Genomic DNA, 18727 nt, shown 5'->3' on the forward strand with positions numbered 1-18727 from the left:
TGAGAATTAATATTAATTATAATCATTTAAAAGACACCAAGTAGGTTGAAAGAGAAATCAGGTACCAGTACCATCAAATATTTAATGACTGAGGAATCTTTTCACACCCTGGACTTTGCTTTGAGATGTCTTGCAGGCTCCGTTGTGGAGGTTTTTCTGACATTTGTCTAATCTGTTTACTTCCTTTCTTACATTTAATCTGTTGTCATTTGGGCCTGAAGAGAGTTTATGTTGAGCTCCTCCTGCAGCTTCACAGCACGTTTGTCTAAATCTGTATAGATGATAGATTTTCCTGTAAGTTCCTCTTTCTGACATTTGTATAATGAGGTCATTTTACTTTCTTTTATCTAATCTGTTCTCATATGGGCCTGAGATAAGAACAAGAGTTCAGCACCAGCTCTTCCTGCCTTATGATATGTCGAAATCTGTCTCTAAATGGGATGTTTCTATTTATGCTCAGTGTCTGGGCCTCCTGGGATAGTGTCGCTTTGAACTAAGCTGAGTATTATGTAAGGAGTCATCTATGAAGATGATTACATTTCAAGTTTTATTTTTATGCAATTATTTCCAAAATCAGTCTTAAAGTATTTTAAATAAAAAGAAACAGAAGTGTAAATGCTCTTGTTGTTGCACTGATAAAATACTTTCAGCAGGTTTGTTTTATTGGCTGAGTGGAGCATTGAATATGCAATAAAGTGATTAGTTGTGACATAATCTGAAATTGTACTATCTGATACTTGAAGATTATCTAATCTACTGTGTTAAAACGTGTGAAGAGAAAATTATTGTGGAGACACACAAGGATTTACTGAGACATACAAATCTGCTGCACAATATTTAAGTAAGATTTAAAGGCTATGTTTGCTTATAAAGAACCAAATCCATAGGGATGTCCTGACAGCCACAGATACTCCGCAATGATCTGACTTTTTTTTTTAAAGTTCTTAAAAGTTTTTGTTTTGCATCCTATCGTTAATCTGTTGAAACACTGAATGGCACAGTCAGCGTGGATGGATGGCAGCAGTGTGCTTGGACAGGATGAAAGAGTCCCTTAAATAACACGTTGGCCACATATTACATGCAGTTGGTGAACTATATGAAAAGCCCTGCTAGGTAACCCAGTATTTTAAGGATGAGTAGGCCTAAATTTAAAAAAAATATCTAAACTGTATCTATCTAAAAAACATCACAACTAAAAATAACACATGCATACAAAGACCATGCAGGTACAGTCATGTGGAAAATAATGCAAACCATATCAGAACATAAAAAAACCAACAACTTCATCTTAAAGTGAGATAAATACAACCTGAATAAAAAGACATGACATATTACTCTGTGCCTAAATGCAGACGCAGGGTGTGAAAACCTGCTTTAAAATGTAATAACATGGTTAGCAGCCAGATTCTGCTAATCAAACACATTAGATTGACTAATCAGCAGCACCTCAATAAAACTGTAGTTTTTATAAAAAGAGTAAGATTTATAATGTTAGAAAAATGAATGCTGCCACAGCCGCCCATGGGAAGGGTAATAAAGGCATGTTTTCCCTAAAAATGGAATATAAGAAAGAAAGAAACCTCACTAAGTAATGTCACCTGTATTAAACCATAAACTGAAGATGTAAATTTCATCCACAAGGTGATGCTAATCTGTGCAATCACTTGTGTGGTTCAGTCTAATCAAAATGCTAATTATAGGCTGCTGCCTGTGAACAATTTTGTATTTGTTGCTGTCCTTTAGTTAGTGGGTTTTTTTTCCTAATGGCACATGTGTTTGCCTAAAAGATTTTGGCATCACAAAAATAATTTATGAATCAAAACTACAGCTTTTGGAGGAAACATTAATATGATTTGGGAGACATTAGTTTGGTACTGAGAAGATGTTCTACTGTGCAGCTGCTTAAAAAATACTTTTTAAATGCAATTAATCTTCATCACCAAACGGACAAAAAAGGACATAAAATTTACAGTACGTCTGACTGATCTTTGAGCATCTTTGAGCTCAAATATACTGCAAAAACACAATAATATGCTACTGTAGCTTAAACATGTTTTATAACTTTTTGTCTTAGCAGATTACACTTATCTTTCTGTGACCATTGAGAGACAAGTAATCTGAGTATTGGTTCTCCATCCCTGTTCTGGTCCAAACTGACATAATAGTTAAGAAGGAAGCATTATTGCTGGAAAAAGATGTTGACAAAGATTTGGGTCATCAGGAACTTTTCCAGAGCTTCTGGTCAACATGAGATCGAGAGATGATGATTTAGCCAAAGGATGCAAATTACAACATTTCCACAGTTCTCCAGTTTTTTGAGCAAAATGTAGAGTAACATAGCAGCCCTGTTTTCAGTAAAAATGTATATTTAAGCTAATCAGTCTTTTTAATCATGAAAAGATAAAAAACTTTACAGCACCAGACCAGTATAAAAACTTTAAGGACAGCTCGCCATCTTCACCATAATCACAATATCTCAAAGGGATTAAAGGAGAAGTTACTACAACACAAAGCTTCCCTCCCAGTGAGCAGCGACACATCTTACGTTCCACTTTGATCCTTGTCTTTGTTACCCCTCCAAGCCCCTACCCCGCTTCCGAAAAAAAAAAAACCTTCTGCTTTCTAGGTACCTCAGCAGACACGCTCAAGACACCAGCCAGGTTTCTATAGCAACAGATACAGATTTGAATACCCTTGATGTGTGGTGAGGGTGGATGTTTATTAGGTTGCATGAGTTTGAATCACCTGGCCATGACTAAAACAGATGTTGCCCTTAACAAGCACACAGCTCCTTACAAACCAAATGCACTCCTGAACTTAGAGATTCATGCATTTCTGAGGTAAAAACTTTCATTTTATAATTGATAACCAGGAAACACAGGCACAGATGATGCAATCTTACAGCTGTTCATGTACTGAGTGAGTGTGTCTAATTCATGCTGTAATAAACCTACTCAAAGGGTGGTTACTGCAGAAACAGACAATGTTCCTTATCATAGTTTTGGTCTTCTTTTACATTGTTTTTATTATGGTCTTTATGTTTTTTTATGTATTTTAAAGGCTGTATGTACTGTTCAGGACTTTGGTCAGTATCTACTTTTTTTAAAGTGCTGTATAAATAAAGCTGGCTTGACTTGGCTTATCATACAGAATAATGACATCCATGGAGACTTAGTTACTGCTATTTTAATCATTAATGTATAAGTTTGACCTTATTATCAAAAATGTATATTCAGGGAAGTAAAATGCAACTGATATTAAAATATAACTGAATCAAAATGAGTAGGAGTGTTCCCCACTTTCCGCTCTGCAAACTGTGTGTGTGTGTGTGTGTGAGAGAGAGAGACACTTGTGGATACTACCCTAAATAAGCAAAATAGATAAACAAATAAATTGTAATTCCCAGATTCATTCATTACCAACCACATCTAATGTGAAAGGGTTATTATATCACTCATAACTCCTCCACGAGGAGGATCCACATGCGCAATCAGCTTTACCCCCATCAAGCGCCAACTGGTCAGTCTTCAAACCGTGAGCGCTGCAGACGGATCATCCGTTCATTTCAGAGGATTCTCAGCTTTGTGGGAGCAGCATGTTTCCCCTGGAAAACTGTTGTGTTTGCCAGGATTGGTTATGAATCCAAAGTTGATCTGTTCATTTCTGCGCCAGAAAATTCTCTCATTTTGAGCAGTGGGAGCAGGATGGAAAGGTGAAAGTTGGATTGTGTGAATCAGTCGTTTTTTAACACAAACCACTGACTCAAACGGCGATGTGAGGGACAAGCAAGCGGGTGGTATTTTAAAGCGAGTTTGCAAACAAAACTCAAGACAACGGAGTCCAGCTGAAAGGATGCACACAGGTGAGTGAGCTCCTCCATTATCTTGCAATGAATGGAGTTTTTCTGAGGGAGTGTTGCATGAGAGGCAGACAGATGTTTGTGGTCCACGTTGTTCACAAACTTTGATTTTTTAGTTTGCAGTTTGAAGCAAAATACCAACAAATATATTTGTCACTCGGTGTCTTTTCTCTTCTGGATACATTTTAATAAGAAAAATAATTTATTTGTTCTTAAAATTTTATTGATGCAAGCGCTCATGGGGATGAAGAGACAGACAGCTCCTTCCTCTTTGCAAGCGGTTTAATGGCTGGCTTTTTTTTCCCATCAGCTTGTGTGGTGGCTCAGAGCCTGGAAAAAGGGAGGATTTAGGTTGCCACTGCTGCAACTGCCTCAGTTCCTCCTCCAGACATCAGTGGATGTGGTACTGTGGAGATTTAACTTGAAAACCAAAACATTATTTCTAAATGAGATTAAAAAAAAGTCAGCAGAATGAAGTTTAACTTATGTTAATTAACCACAGAAGTCAGTTTGATTCCGTTTTCACTTACTCCTTAACATGTATTTTAGTGTTTTATAAATATCCAAAGGATGATGGCAGAAAAAGCATCTTTAGGTACGAAAAATGAAAACAAGCGCTGAATTAAATCATTAAAAACCAACACAGTTGTTACCTTGTTGGCTGGGAAAATGGATTCAAAATTCAAAGTTTTGTAATAGATACAAAACATATATATATATATATATATATATATATATATATATATATATATATATATATATATATATATGTATATATATATATATACACGCACACATGTAAAGTCTGTGTACATTTGCAACATCATACCAACGTTGGCCTTGTCAATTTGATGCCTTCAGGCTAACTTGTTTTAGGATACATTTTATGATGCACTTTTTGATTTCATGGTGCAGCTTTTCTATTTACTGTTAAAGAGTTTTGTACAACTTAAGAACGGACAGCAGGTAGTCAGCAGTTCCACCTCTTACATAAACAGAAGGAAGAAAAAATAGGAAAAAAAAGAGTAGGGAATAAAGCAAACAGATGGCAGCACATCTTACTCTCAATGTCACCCTTTGAACTCTTCATCTCTGACCCGTTATATACAGTCCAGGATTTTCAAGCCGTAGCCAAACACATCCTGCAATGTGCTTTATTTCTGTCTCTCTCCCTTTCTTTGTCAATTCCTTGATTGTATCACTAACTGATGACTTTCTCTACAGTTTGGATATTTCTCCTATTTGTAGAGGAGGGATTTTCTCTTGCACAAAAGATTAAAGGTAAGATCGTTTTCTTCAATGTGTTCCTTAAATAGAAAAACCACATTAGCATTTAAAAATTCCTTTGAATATGAGTTTTTTTTTACACATTTAGTGTACTGTATTTCACCTGTCAAATGGTTTTCATATCACACACAGATGGAGGTGCAGGATCAAAAGTAGATCAACCATCTGAGCAACCACAGAATTCTCGTCATTGTGGAACCTGGGTTCGTAGAGTAGATGGCGGCAGCTTCCATTCCCCAAACTACCCAAATACGTACCCTCCAAACAAGGAGTGTCTATTCATACTGGAAGGTAAATAATAACAGGCACAGTTTAGCTCCCGTTTCCACCTTTTTGAAATCTTTACTGATTTTTATTCGAACATGGGTACTGACTGTTTCATTTGATTGGTTTGTAAGAATTCAAGCTGCAGCTGTTATTTCTTTCCTCATGCCTCTTTTCCCAAATTGCAAAGCATAAATTTGTAAAAGGTGATGTTTGGATTAAAATTATTGAGGCTGCCTCTGTAAGAAAACCAATATATAAATAACAAACCTGCTTAAAAGTTTGAAGCTAAATATTGTTTCATACTTTTTTTTTAAATTTCCACTTGGGCCTTACAAGCAGTCAGACCCACAGTTCTAACCAAAGAATATTTTTTAAAAAGCAATATTTAAAGTTTGGGAATATCACATCCACTGCATTGTCCATTCTGTAGTTGTGTTAAATCCTACAATCATCTCTGTGGCAGCAGAAGTGACACACTGTCAGTCTTCCCACAGCCCTCCCTCGCCAGAGGATAGAGCTGCTGTTCAACAAAATCTTCCACATCGAAACCTCGTTTGAGTGTCGTTTTGACCACATTGAGGTGCGGGATGGTCCCTTCAGTTTCTCACCTCTCATCAGTCGTTACTGTGGGGCAGACAGTCCTGGCCTCGTCCTCTCCAGCGGGCGTTTTATGTGGATCCGATTCTACAGTGATGAAGAGCTGGAGGGGAAAGGCTTCCAGGTCCAATACAAATTTACTGCAGGTGTGTAAAATGCAAAGAGATGCTTCATTCATCTCTGCAAAGCAATGTTTGATTAATACTTAAGTTAAATGCAGTAGCTTATTAAATACCTTTCTGTCTCTGTAATTTCCCCCATAGACCCTGAATTTCATCTGCATACAGGAGGACTTTTAAACCCCATCCCAGGTAATGCAAACACTGATCTACTTAAACAGCTTCAGGTGTACTGACAAGCAAAGCCATGTCAGTTTGGCCTTGTCACCTAATCTCTTGTTTGCTTTTTGTCATATTACATTTTGTCATTGTCTGTGGTTCAGACTGTCAGTTTGAACTGTCGGGGAACGATGGCTTGATTCGCTCCAGTCAGGTGGAGGAGGAGAACAAGGTGAAGCCAGAACAGGCAGTGGACTGCATCTGGACTATACGAGCCCCAGAAAAAAAAAGGGTAGGACATGTGGCATTTTAATAGATGTTTTTCCTCAACTCTTTATGATTAGGTGTAAAAATAATCTTTTAAAAATAAACAATAGCTGCCTTCTTATGCAAAAGAATGTAAAAGCATTTCTGACCAGTCACTAATGGAATTTATCTTTGTATTCCAGTAGCACACCTGCAAGGGTCCAGCAAATGTAGTCCAGTAAAATAGTTGGCCCACAACAATCTTTTATCCATAAAAAACCTTTTTATGCAAAAGTGAAGCATTTTAAGGGGTTAATTAAGCTATGGAGAGAGGGTGTGATTCATTTGGAATAAACTGTGTTTACAGTGGTTTGAATGATGAGTCTCTAGCCTGCAGCTAATTTTGTATCCTGCCTTTTCTTCACTCACTTTCACATCTGTTCTTAAGTACTCTTTTTCATATACTTTGTATTTGTGAGACAAATTCAATTTTAAGTCCATAAAGCACTGCAGGATAACATTTCTTAATAAAACATTCGCAGCTTAAGATATCACATGTACATAAACATTAATAATCCAACAAACTGCGTCATGATGGAATTTGTCTTTCTTTACCTATTCCAGATTTACCTGAGATTCTTGGAATACCAGATGGAAAACTCAAATGAATGCAAAAAGAACTTTGTGGCTGTTTATGACGGCAGTAGTGCCATTGAGGACTTAAAGGTAATATATCATACACATGTGAAATGTGTTAATAAAGGCTGTAGAATTATAGTCACCAAACTCCTTATAATGCAATTCACTGCATCTCTGTATTTTCTCAGCTCTGGGTTTCTCCTCTGCTCCATAACTTGACTTATCTTTCTGTTGCGGCCACATGTGCATCTTTTTATCCTCATATTTGATAGATATATGCAGTAAGTAGGCAGCTGTCCTGCAGACCCTGACCAGAATGAGACCACACACACAGAAACAATAAAGAAAATGGTGTGTGGTTTCTTCCAGGCCAAGTTTTGTAGTACGGTTGCTAATGATATGATGCTGGATACCAGTTTCGGAGTTGTGAGGATGTGGGCTGATGAGACAAGCCGCCTCAGCCGTTTTCGGATGCTGTTTACAATTTTCACAGACCGTGAGTTTTTCCTTCAGATTATTCTTTGTCTCTCTTTTCACTGTTTTTGTTCAGTTTCTGTAGTTGTTACAAACACAGTATGCTGCTTGTCTGAGTGATTCCGAAAGATTTGTAATGGCACACTCATGTGGGTGCTATCCATCACTGCAGCTTGGTACAGCTCACTTACATAGCATGTTAAAACACAACAAAAATGTTGAGTAACAAAAGCACATCTGTACGTTAATACAATACAAATGTGCTGTAATATAGTTTTGAAATGTCATCCCTGTTACACAGCTCTTGCTAAGATTTACAGCAGCTGAAGAAATAGTCTCTTACTTCTAATGGCTTTGGTTGCGTTGCAAGCTTGTCTGCATACTTCTCATACATCACACCTGTCTTGTGTTTTAGCTCCTTGTATAGGCAGTGCATTCTTTTGCCACAGTAATATGTGCATCAACAATTCTCTGGTGTGCAACGGCATACAAAACTGTATCTTCCCCTGGGACGAAAGCAACTGCAAAGGTACCCCAGCTCTGCCAAAACACTCTGGCAGAAACACTTTGATCTGTTTTGCTGTGCTGTATTACAATGAGTTGTGTCATTCTATGTAATATTATGCATCTCTTGTCTGCGTCTGATGTCACATTGAGCCTCCTGATGACTTGTAGCTGTATTTCTAAGCGCTACAGATCAGTAAACATTGAGAACAGTCAGAAATCCTTCTTGGGTGGATTTTTTTCTCTAAGCAATTTAAATGTTGGGTTGGTGATGTATTGGTATTTTAGCTTTCTAGGTTGTCCTGATAGCTTTAGATAAAGACCATCCAGATGAGAGTGACAAAGTAAATGACTGATGCATCAAAAATGATGTGAATTAATTACATTTTTATGATGTTTTAAAATCAGTTTCTTTATGTCCATAACCCAGAGAAAAAGACCAAAGATGTTTTTCCCCAAATCACAAAAACTCAGGGTACAATTATCTGTGTGTCCACGGGGGTGGTGCTGTTACTCCTCATTTTCTCCATTATTGTGCAAGTCAAGCAACCACGTAAAAAGGTAACTAAGTTGTTAACAAATATATCATACTGTGCCACATATTTGTGTACAAATTGTCAATTAAAATAACATATTTTGAAGGTGGTTATACGTAAGAACAAGCTGTTCCAGCGTGCTGACCTCCAGAAGGTGTTTGACCCCCCACACTACGAGCTCCTTGCCCTCAGAGACAAGGTTAACTTAAGTTCATACATTATTATCTGTACATGCTCTGATTATGTTAAAATCACACATATGACGACATTGTCCTTGTAGGAGCTGACTGGGGAGCGCAGGGAGTTATCAGAGGAGCTCCATTCCCTACATGCGCTGAGGAGATTGTCATCCGGCTCACGCTGCATTCATGAACACCACTGTGGCTCTCAGGCCTCTGTCAACTCCATCCAAGCCAGTCATAGTGCATATGTTTTGGGCAAGGGATCCATGGAGCTTCCTCCTCTTAGAGAAGACTGCCACACCACCATACCTCCTTTCAGGGACTTGAACAGCAGTTTACGGAAGAAAAGCTGGCCTAGTATGAAACAGAGTCATCCTTGTATGGGGGATAGAGTACTGTGGCGGCAGGATAGAGTTATGGAGGAGAATGAAGAGGAGGTGGAAGATGGAAGGTATGACCGGTATGTGCGAAGAGCAGGGAGTCGAAGAGGCAATTTTCAAATTGCTCAACAAAGATCTTTGTCCATGGACTTTTAAAAAGAAACAGCAAAGCTGACATAAATCTGCAAAAAGTAGATTTAAAAAAAAAAAGAAAGACAAGCATATTCAATGTCATTTGTCACTTTCTTTATTTGCCTCCTTTTTAGTGAAGTTTAAAATAACAGGACTTTGTCAAAAATCATGGCTACATGATCTCACAGGATCTCAAGACATTCAAGAACTGCCGGATCCACCCAGACACTAAAACAGCCACAAGAGAGCTGCTGTCACATTTACGACAACAGTGTAGAAGTAAAGACACGTGATGGTGCTTTTGTTTTGTCCTTGTGTTGATGTAATTTGTCAAATACATTTTGCTATAAAGCAAATAGACTGTATTGAGCTGTATTTAAATCATTCTTTGGGCTCTAAGAAGTGATTAAAATAGTGTTATCTCAATGGAAAATGATCCATTAATATTTAAAATAAACATCTAAAATCCTCACTGCATTATGAGCCACTTTTGACTTCCGAGAAGGCAAGTGTTCTGATCTGAAAACAGGTGTGTCTCACAGGTATGCTGGCTGGAATTTCCCTTTTATATGATCTAGTGGCAATCTTATCTAACATTACGAAGCAGTTTTGTTTTCATTTTGACTGGTCACAAGCTGTTTATTTAATGAATCAGCTGATGTCAAATTACTTAGTGGGGACAAACCAACACACTTCAGAGTTCAGATCATTTAGCAAAGGCAATATTAAGAAAATAAAGTGAGAATAAACTCCAAATAAAGTGGATTTAGACTTTACATGGCAAGTTATCTTACGTTTTCAGCATTTAATCTTGTTGTGTCTTTATGTTTACAGGACCATGTGAAAGTTGCTCCAGAGCTGCATTGAGGACATGTAGGACAGCCGAAGTACTTACATTAAGCAGGAGTCAGAGCACATTTAAAAGCCTTGGAGTTTACTCAGCAAATCTTTTCAGTTCATTTATCATATTCAGCTTATTCACTGTGTAGATAATTATGTAAATATATATATATCATATTTCATAGAAGAAAGTTTGGTTTGAGTGGCTGCTCACTTGACTGATGCAATGAAAATGTATCAGTGAAAAAATAACCATAGTGCAAATTTACACTGTGCTGTCCAAATGCCTTAGAGCTGGCCTTGTATTAGAGGAAACATTATTTATCAGATACCGTGTACTGTCTTTATTTTTATCCTAGTATCCATGAATAGGCAGGATATTTAGGACACTTCATGTAATGAATCGCTCCAAGGAAAATAAAATTAGGTCAACAGGTGCATCAGAATGCATGCTGCATGGCTTTTTTATCCAAGTACAATGACTCAACAACCTGGATCTGTGTTAAAAACTCAGTTCATATTTCCAGTGGGCTTCATTCTTCAGGAAATCGGTTCAATTATTTAGAAAGACACACCTACATGTCAGGTGGCAGATTGAAGGAAAATCTAACATCAAATTTATTGGTACAATATCACATGAAGAGTCCTCGTACCATGTGGATGAAAGTGTTGTCTTGTTGGAAGAGATCATTATCATATAAGTGATCACTCAGAATTCTGTGCAAATTTACATCAGGAACGAACAAGACCTAAAAATCTGCCCTGCATCCAGACATTACTCTCACAGGAATCAAAGGTCCTTTAATTGTTCTGTTTCTTAAATTGTAGTATCTTTGTCTGATTTAATGGTGTAATTCTTAAATTTGAGTAAGTCTTTTGTAAACTGCCTCACAAAGCTCATACACCACTTCTATTTTTGCACATTTGACTGCTTTGTACATTTAATTTTAAATGAGTAAACAGTTTTTTTCAATTTTAAAATGAAAAATGGGATTTGACTTTTATCTCTAACGTATCTTATAAAAAAATGACTATTTCACAGTTAAATAATTGTCATGGTAGCCTTATTTATATTGCTTGAGTAAAGATAGTCCCAGTGTGCCCAAAATCATGTGGAACAGTAAAATGATGGAATCTAGTTTAGAAAAGACAGATATCTGTGTATGTACAATTTCAACAATTAAACTTCTAAATAAAAACAAAGCAACAATGTCAAAGTAACTTTCTTCTAAGTAGTGAGACTAAGATTTTTACTCATATTACTGCACATTAGCTCACTGAAGCTTGACTGCTGCCTGGAAGAAATAACCCACAGTTACACATTTACAAGATGCTGCACCACTCACCATTTACAGCTATTTACTGTATGTCATATCTACAGCCAACATGATCTCATAGCAGTGTGTTTAGATCTTGTATATTAGACATTAGGAGATACATAGTGTGACACCACTCTAAAATACAAAAAGCATGGGAGCAGCTGCATCATACTGTGGCAGGGACAGGGATGTGAGCTAAAATCGAGGAAGGATGAAAACAAAAATAACAAATCTATTTAAACTGGCTGGCCTTAGTAGTATCTGTAAGAATTCAATATAGTGCACAATCCCAGTGATTATCCAAGAAAACTTAAAGTTTTAATGGCTCCCAGAGGGTCTTCTCGAAAGTGCCCAAATCCGAGTCTCCATCATTTTGTGTAAAGTTACTTTTGTTTAACTTTATTTATAAAAATATAATTTTCACTGTAGGTTTTTTGAGTCTTGATTAATGGGTGAATGTTCATTTTATTAATTTATTATTAAATCTATGATATAGACAAATCAACATATCACAAAATGTGTGTTGATCTTGCTTCTGTGCATGTATGAACACTTAGAAATCAGGCATTCCTTGTGTGTGACCTCAGCAGCATAAACACTCATGATTTTTTATTTTTTATGTTAATAGTTGTGGCTGCACAGACGTGACTGAACAGATTTCAACAACTCTGCATTCCTCAGTGCTCCAACCTATAAAGTCTAAGATTTAACTCTATGAAACTGGTGGCGCTTGCTTCTGAAATGGTATAAAAGTATATAAAAGGGATTTACATAAAATTAGTCTCTGCCAGAAATCAGGGACAGTTGCATAAAATTACTGGTTAAAAGGACAAATTACTGATCAACATGAATAAATTAGAAAATCCCACACACCAATAAGACATCAGTATCCACATTTTTGTTAAAATGTTTCATAAACAGTACAATAAAAGCAAAATTATAAATAAGTACATTATGAAGTCCAGAACTTGTTCAAACCCACAGTTTTCCTTTTTTTACAAAGTCTACGGCTGTTGAAATACAAAAATGCTTCTTCAGTTCCTTGTTTAAATAGTCTTTGTGTTTCCTTCATTTTTTTAAAGTTTGTTCATCATCAGTCCACATAAGAACAGCTTCAGTCTGAACTGTTACAAAGACAGTAAGGTGGGCATTGTCTTCCTGAAACCAGTACAACATGATACAGCAAGTCTGAGTCTTGGCCAGGACTCCCTTTAGAAAGAGGTCTGTGATAGCTTTTTCCTGGTTAAAGATTGACTAAATAAAATGAAAGAAATAAATCTTGAACACGCCAGTGATCAGGAACAGTTCCTGAATGATTCATCGAAGTAGGCGATGCGGTCATATGCCACCAGGGGTGTGTTCTCCCCGAGAACGGCCTCTGTGAAGTTGGGTCGTCTCCAGGCATAAACCATACTGTTCAGGAAACCTTGTAGGGACACAGTGGCAGCCTGAAAGAAACAAAGCAAAGGTGTAACCCTCAACCTCGTTTCTCCCCCTCCCATTTTAAATAGTCATTTTACTGTCAACATACCTGCAGCAGATAAAGGCCAAATAAACTGCGTTGTTCAATACTCGTCAACTTCACCAGGGTAGAAAGTAAAATAAGGACAAGAGCTACGAGATGATGAAGCACAAGACATCAGTTTCATGCTGATAATTACTTTTAAATGTCAATGTGTGTGTCATTCTATGTGTGATTACCTGGTGCCCAGCAGATTAAGATGACCATCACCATATTTCGTGCAGTGGAAACTACTCTCCTGAGTCGCCTGCTTGAACGCCCGTCTCCCTCCACAGGAAAAAACCTTTCCTGCTCATGCCTCTCATACCACTTCCCAATATTATAGTAAATAATCTGAAACAAAAAAGGGAAATAATCATGGTGTGCAACACAAATGTGGGAATACTAGCCATATTTTTAGATAACTTTGTCAAACTATAGCTTCAGTCTGCATATATTTATTTATGATCTTGCTAGAATAATGTGATTGCTGACTCACAGAACAAGAGATCATCACTGGTATCACCACAAGGATAAGAAAAACTTTGATGACAGTGTCGTGGATTATCTCCTAGTGGGACAAAAAAAATGTTATTATGAATGAACATGTTCATTAGTGGCCAAATTTATTTTTTTCCTGATAAAAAATTGAAAAAGCAAAATTCAGAAAGCCATCAAGTGCAGTAAATGAAAATATTAAAGCAAATCTATAAAATAAAGCACTGCATATTTAACATTTTTAGATAAAAACATGTACTCACAGCATCAGAGCAGGAATCCCCCCAGATGTGCAAGAACAAGATACAGCTGTGAAAGGGAAAAATCAAAAGGGTCAAAAACACAGAAAGCATTACTGTGATCTCTTGAATGAAAGCCAGCTTGGATTGAACTAGTTGTAGAGGTTGTGTGCTCACCTGCGGCAGTAAGTGCTTTCATTTCTCATGCTCTCACTCAGCGCTCTGTCACTTAATGGAATCATGGTTGTTTTTACAAAAGGGGTGAGCACATACGCTAAGTACATCGCAAATGGAATCAGCCTGTGATATTGGACAAACAAAGGCAGATTTAAATGTAAAGACTTGATTAATTAAAGCCACAGTGTTTTAAAAAAATGAGGTTCAAACACTCACCACACAATGCCATAAATGGGTAAACTTTTTACTTGTCTTCTGCACTGACTCTGTAAACCAAGACCAATAGCAAGAAGGATAAAGTTACCAAAGGTTTCAGACCAAATTAATAATGATCTTCAAATTGCTGATTCCTCACCTGTCCATCATCCTCATCTGTTGTTCTTTCCCTCCATCCTTCAATAGCAGTCTTTGACTTCCAGGCATAAACAGCCACCACCAGAAATGAAATTAAATAAAATGTCTGGAATAAAAAGACACAAAAGCATGCAGAAGTTATTCATAATGTGACAGTTTGCATCGCTGATGGGAACCAGGTATGTCTGATCAGCAGTGCAATAAAAATGATTTATTTAGTGCTTTTAGCCAACTGAGAAGTTCAGACAGTTATTTTTTAAGGGGCTCATAAAATTAAAAGGAGGCCAAGAAAAAAAGTTCAGCATGATGATGTCATCATCTGTGTAGACTTGACAGTTATAAGGCTGCTCCGCTTCTCAAGCTAGCATGTAGCTAGCTAGCGCAAAAGGACATGTTTTTAACAACAAATAGACCAAAGGAACAGACCAACACTCCACTCTGGAGGACTCTGCTCCAAAAACTGTGAGTTTGGGGGTCCACCAGAAGCTAAAGCTGTCTGGGGGGCCTTGGCATGGAAAAGTTTGGGAACTCTTGCTCTAGTGGGGTCCTGTCACTTAATGTGGCTCCACTGACAGGAAAGCATAACTATTCAGATCAGGAAACAACTCTTATGGATTTGTAAATCCTTAATAAAGATTAAATATTTTTAACATTGCAAATAATCTATTATGTTGAATTTTAATTTTGACTTCAGATTAGATTTAGACTCATTTTTAATTGAATTTGAGAAATAAGAGTTAAAGAGTAAATTTTTTTCAGTGCTGTACGTTAGAGAGGTGTGGGAGCAGGTAACTCAAAGCTAGAGCCTTTTTTTAAGTATAAAAATGGGTGTGACCATATACTTTAGCCTTAGGCCTTCGTGAAAGATAGAACTAGTTTACTTGGCACTGACTGAGCAGGGAAGATAGGTCATCAGGTTCATACCGCCAGTTTCAATTTGGCTTTATTTTTAGTCTAACTTTAAGACTTTTCTTTTATTTATTTTTGGAGGGATGGGGGGTAATCTCCTTTACTACTTTTACACATGTTCCTTTTATTTGTTCATATTGTATTTAGGCTTTTTTTCTCCCCCCTTTTCCCGTTTTTTTAACCCCAGTGTTTTCCTGGTGGGGATCCTGCACAGAGCTTTCCCTGCTTGGTCTTGCCATGGGAATCGTCCTTGTCTGAGTGGTTGGGGAGCGGAAGACATGCTTGTTTTTTCATTATGTAAAAGACTGTGCTGCTTTATTGTATAAAAAGTGCTTTTGATTTTATTTTGGTTGATTTCATTATTTGACTTTATCTTTGATTTTAACTTTGATGGCATTAACAGTTGTTGGAGTGCTTTTGTTGCACTGACAGTGACAGTAAAATGTGCTTCCCACATAGTCATAAAAATATAGTAGAGGGAGGTCGGCATACATGTGAGACTATAAACTGGAGTAAAATACAATTATGATCCTCATACTGAAACTGAGACCAGTACGCCCTAGAAGAACATGTATTTTTAAGGGACTTTTCTGACTAGACAAAGTGTGTCATCTCAGCTTTCCACTTGTGAAAATAACTTAAAATGTGAGTTATAGTATGAGAAAGTTTAAAATGAGAGCCAGAGGAGACTGACTCACATAGCTTCATATTGGCTTCATATTTAGTTCAAGTGGTTAAATTGTCACTATTTGATCCCCTGCCCCACCAAATGTTGAAGTATCTTATAAAACAATACACTTTTCAAAACATGCAGAACTGATTAAACAGAGCTACATGAGCATGGACCATTATTCATTCTTGAAAGTTGCTTCCTGATCATGTTTTGATGTGATTACATAATAATAATCCTGTCTGTCATTTTCACTTAGTTGTCTGCAATCCTCATTCTCTTGTACATTATACAAAGTTCATGTATACAGCTGCTTACATGAACACTGAGGTCCAATGAAGTTGCAGATCTTCTGCCATTAGAATATAGAATAATAGGTTAGAAGAGTTTTGACCATTGTTTTTAAAGAACAGGAGAGAAACGTCTGGTGAGGGTTGCTTTCATAACCAGATGAGTGAATTTAGAGATATACACAAACTGCAAATAACTTATCAATGCTTCTAAACCAAATTCTTTTTCATATTAGAAATCCACAATCTAAGACATATTGAGTAACGTTATGAGTTTTTGTTCCTACATTACATTCCTTTCATTTTGTTTGTTTTACATAAAGTCAACAAGTGCTTTGCTCTTATCACTATTAAAACCGAAATCTCTAGTTTAACACCTGACAAGTTTAAAACAGACTTAGAGAAACATTTTTGTAAATGTAAAACTTGTACATAATAACAACTGTTATATAAAATGTGCAGTTTGTCTAAAAACAGTAAATACAGCAAAACGTGGCATGTCATGACAAAACAGCTCACCACTTTGCTTTATAGATGCAATAAAAGGAACATTAAGTTTTGACAGAGTTAACATGTCCTAGATGACTCAGGGAAAAATTGTACAGTTATGTGGTCTGATCATTAACTGAATATATCAGAAACTTTAGCTGCAAGGTACAGAAATCCAAGTGCTTTCTTCTACTCTAAATCTCTTCCTCTCTTCGTCTCATATTTGAGGACACAATTAGGATTAAGCTCTTCCTTCATCAGAACACAAACTTGTAAATTATTTACAGAAAAAAAATGTTTCTCACCAGTGATAGCGGCAGCATGTATTTACAGAGGGTTACGCTGTAGTCACTTCTAACAATGCTCATGACACTAGTGTACATCAGGATCAGAGCTGCTAGGAGGTCTGCCAGAGCAAGCTGCACCAGGAGGTGTACCTGCTAACAAATACACAAGAAAGATGCAACTTTTGCACCACTTAACCACTCCATACTCAGATGTTTACATGTAGCAATGAAAAGGTGAAAAATATCACCAAAAATAACAACAATCAAAGCATGGTTTATATTGAACGTGGTACAGCAACTAGACTCACCTGTTGTCTTAGATATTTCCATTTAACCAGGGAAACCACCAGGACTGAAAAACTCCCAATCAAACTGCAAAGATATAAAAATTTTAAACAGCTAAATATTAGTAGTTAGAAATATTTGTGAATGTGGAGTAAAACTCAAAGCAATACTTTTAACTTTAAAACAAATTGATCTTAATGTAATTTGGCTCCACAGTCATTATAACTTAAAATAACTAAGTGTGTAAAAACATTTTAGTTGGTGCAAATTAACACAATCATCAAGAGAAAGTATTACTGCATTGTGTTTATGTTTACATGGTTGTAAGTCAACTGTCTTTACAAAGTCTTACAAAACCCTGAAACTAACACCAAATTTTCATCAAAACTATAATAAAGTGAATATATCTTTCTATAAATACAGTACCAGTCAAAAGTACAAATATGCCACACCATAACCTGCCTTAGTTTGCTTTATTGTACAACTTCTAAGAAAAGAAAAACATATTTTGTTGAGTGTTCATCTCCGACACATGACACTTGCATAAAAGCTATAAAATGGTCCTCATGTTAAATCATAACTCAGCTCTGGCTGCATGGAACATAAAGGCACGAAAGATTTTTCCAGTAGGGTACATATTAACAAAAACAGAGTAAGACCAAGTGAAACTTTTAGAAGTAAGCTTCAGCTCCAAGTTATGAATATGACATGTGATATTATGTAAGCATACTGCTGGTATTCAAGAAGAAAACTCATGCACGTTTCATAATTATTGCTGCCAAGCTGGTTTGACAGAACTAACACAGTCATATTTACACAACCATAATCATATCTGCAAAAAAACTTTCCTGAATGTTATTCAAGAATATATAAAGGAAGTACATTACCTGAAAGAGAGTAACACTATGTACACTTTGGAGAGAACATCAATCTGAAAAAGAAAATTCAAGAGATTTTTTTTTATTTACCTGTTTAGCCCTGGTAAATAAAGTTTAATTAGGTTTAATTCATAATGCCTGGATCAAAGCTACAACTTACCTGATCTCCACTCAGTAAACTACTATGCTCCATAGTGATAAACAGTGTGTCCAAAAGTCAAAGTTAGCATGTACACAATTAAATAACTTGTCTCTATTAAATGTCTTTATGAAAATGTGTTTGCTAGTCAGAGGGCACCTGTATAAAAGTCTTCTCCTTGTCACGTGCTGATGTTTTGACTCCACCTGCTGACTGTGTACTTGCTCGTGAATTGCATGGTAATGCTTACTAAAAGAAAACCCCTGAGGGAAAAATCTTTGTCCCGCCTCCAATATTCCCCAGCAATGAATTTCCTGTGGAATATTTGGAGTTTAAACCTCTTTTGGTAATTCAAACCTGACAACACTAAACTTCAGTTGATCTGCTCTTACTTTAATATCCAACAGCTGTTGGGATATGAAGGGAAAGACGAGCGTGGGGTGCCGTTATTGTCACCCACGTCGACTTTAA

The 18727-nt window shown here is 36.7% G+C and overlaps 2 protein-coding genes across 3 annotated transcripts; one reads left to right on the forward strand and one right to left on the reverse strand.

Annotated features, from left to right (window-relative positions):
* Window positions 1–3552: 3552 nt before the first annotated feature.
* On the forward strand, window positions 3553–9939 carry neto2b (neuropilin (NRP) and tolloid (TLL)-like 2b). Of its 2 annotated transcripts, XM_041996317.1 has the most exons (12): window positions 3553–3862; window positions 5084–5140; window positions 5279–5437; window positions 5908–6156; window positions 6274–6321; window positions 6453–6580; window positions 7159–7260; window positions 7543–7669; window positions 8063–8176; window positions 8582–8712; window positions 8794–8886; window positions 8968–9939. In XM_041996317.1, exons 1-12 carry the CDS (start codon window positions 3853–3855, stop codon window positions 9403–9405), a joined length of 1656 nt encoding a protein of 551 aa, XP_041852251.1. In that variant the 5' UTR covers window positions 3553–3852; the 3' UTR covers window positions 9406–9939. The 2 variants fall into 2 exon arrangements, with proteins under 2 accessions (XP_041852251.1, XP_041852249.1); XM_041996315.1 differs by lacking the exon at window positions 3553–3862 and having other exon boundaries at window positions 4824–5140.
* A 1584-nt stretch (window positions 9940–11523) lies between these two features.
* On the reverse strand, window positions 11524–18721 carry si:dkey-30c15.2 (uncharacterized protein LOC558938 homolog). Its single transcript, XM_041996318.1, has 13 exons — window positions 18649–18721; window positions 18278–18570; window positions 18127–18170; window positions 17263–17326; window positions 16973–17104; window positions 14311–14415; window positions 14172–14221; window positions 13956–14078; window positions 13803–13848; window positions 13541–13612; window positions 13242–13395; window positions 13072–13154; window positions 11524–12988 (listed from the first exon to the last, which is right to left on the reverse strand). The coding sequence occupies exons 2-13, from the start codon at window positions 18308–18310 to the stop codon at window positions 12836–12838; spliced, it is 1059 nt and encodes a 352-aa protein (XP_041852252.1). The 5' UTR covers window positions 18311–18570; window positions 18649–18721; the 3' UTR covers window positions 11524–12835.
* Between the last annotated feature and the right edge of the window lie 6 nt (window positions 18722–18727).

This window comes from Melanotaenia boesemani, chromosome 10 (assembly GCF_017639745.1).
Source record: "Melanotaenia boesemani isolate fMelBoe1 chromosome 10, fMelBoe1.pri, whole genome shotgun sequence".
Classification (NCBI taxonomy): domain Eukaryota; kingdom Metazoa; phylum Chordata; class Actinopteri; order Atheriniformes; family Melanotaeniidae; genus Melanotaenia; species Melanotaenia boesemani.

Coding starts and splice junctions, on each gene's coding strand:
- neto2b (XM_041996315.1), top strand. CDS start 5,068: ATGACTTTCTCTACAGTTTGGATATTTCTCCTATTTGTAGAGGAGGGA. Junction 7,670..8,062: donor GTTTACAATTTTCACAGACC/GTGAGTTTTTCC, acceptor CTTGTGTTTTAG/CTCCTTGTATAGGCAGTGCA. Junction 8,177..8,581: donor GGACGAAAGCAACTGCAAAG/GTACCCCAGCTC, acceptor TCCATAACCCAG/AGAAAAAGACCAAAGATGTT.
- si:dkey-30c15.2 (XM_041996318.1), bottom strand. CDS start 18,310: ATGGAGCATAGTAGTTTACTGAGTGGAGATCAG. Junction 17,327..18,126: donor ATAGTGTTACTCTCTTTCAG/GTAATGTACTTC, acceptor ATATCTTTGCAG/TTTGATTGGGAGTTTTTCAG. Junction 14,222..14,310: donor CAGATGAGGATGATGGACAG/GTGAGGAATCAG, acceptor CTTGGTTTACAG/AGTCAGTGCAGAAGACAAGT.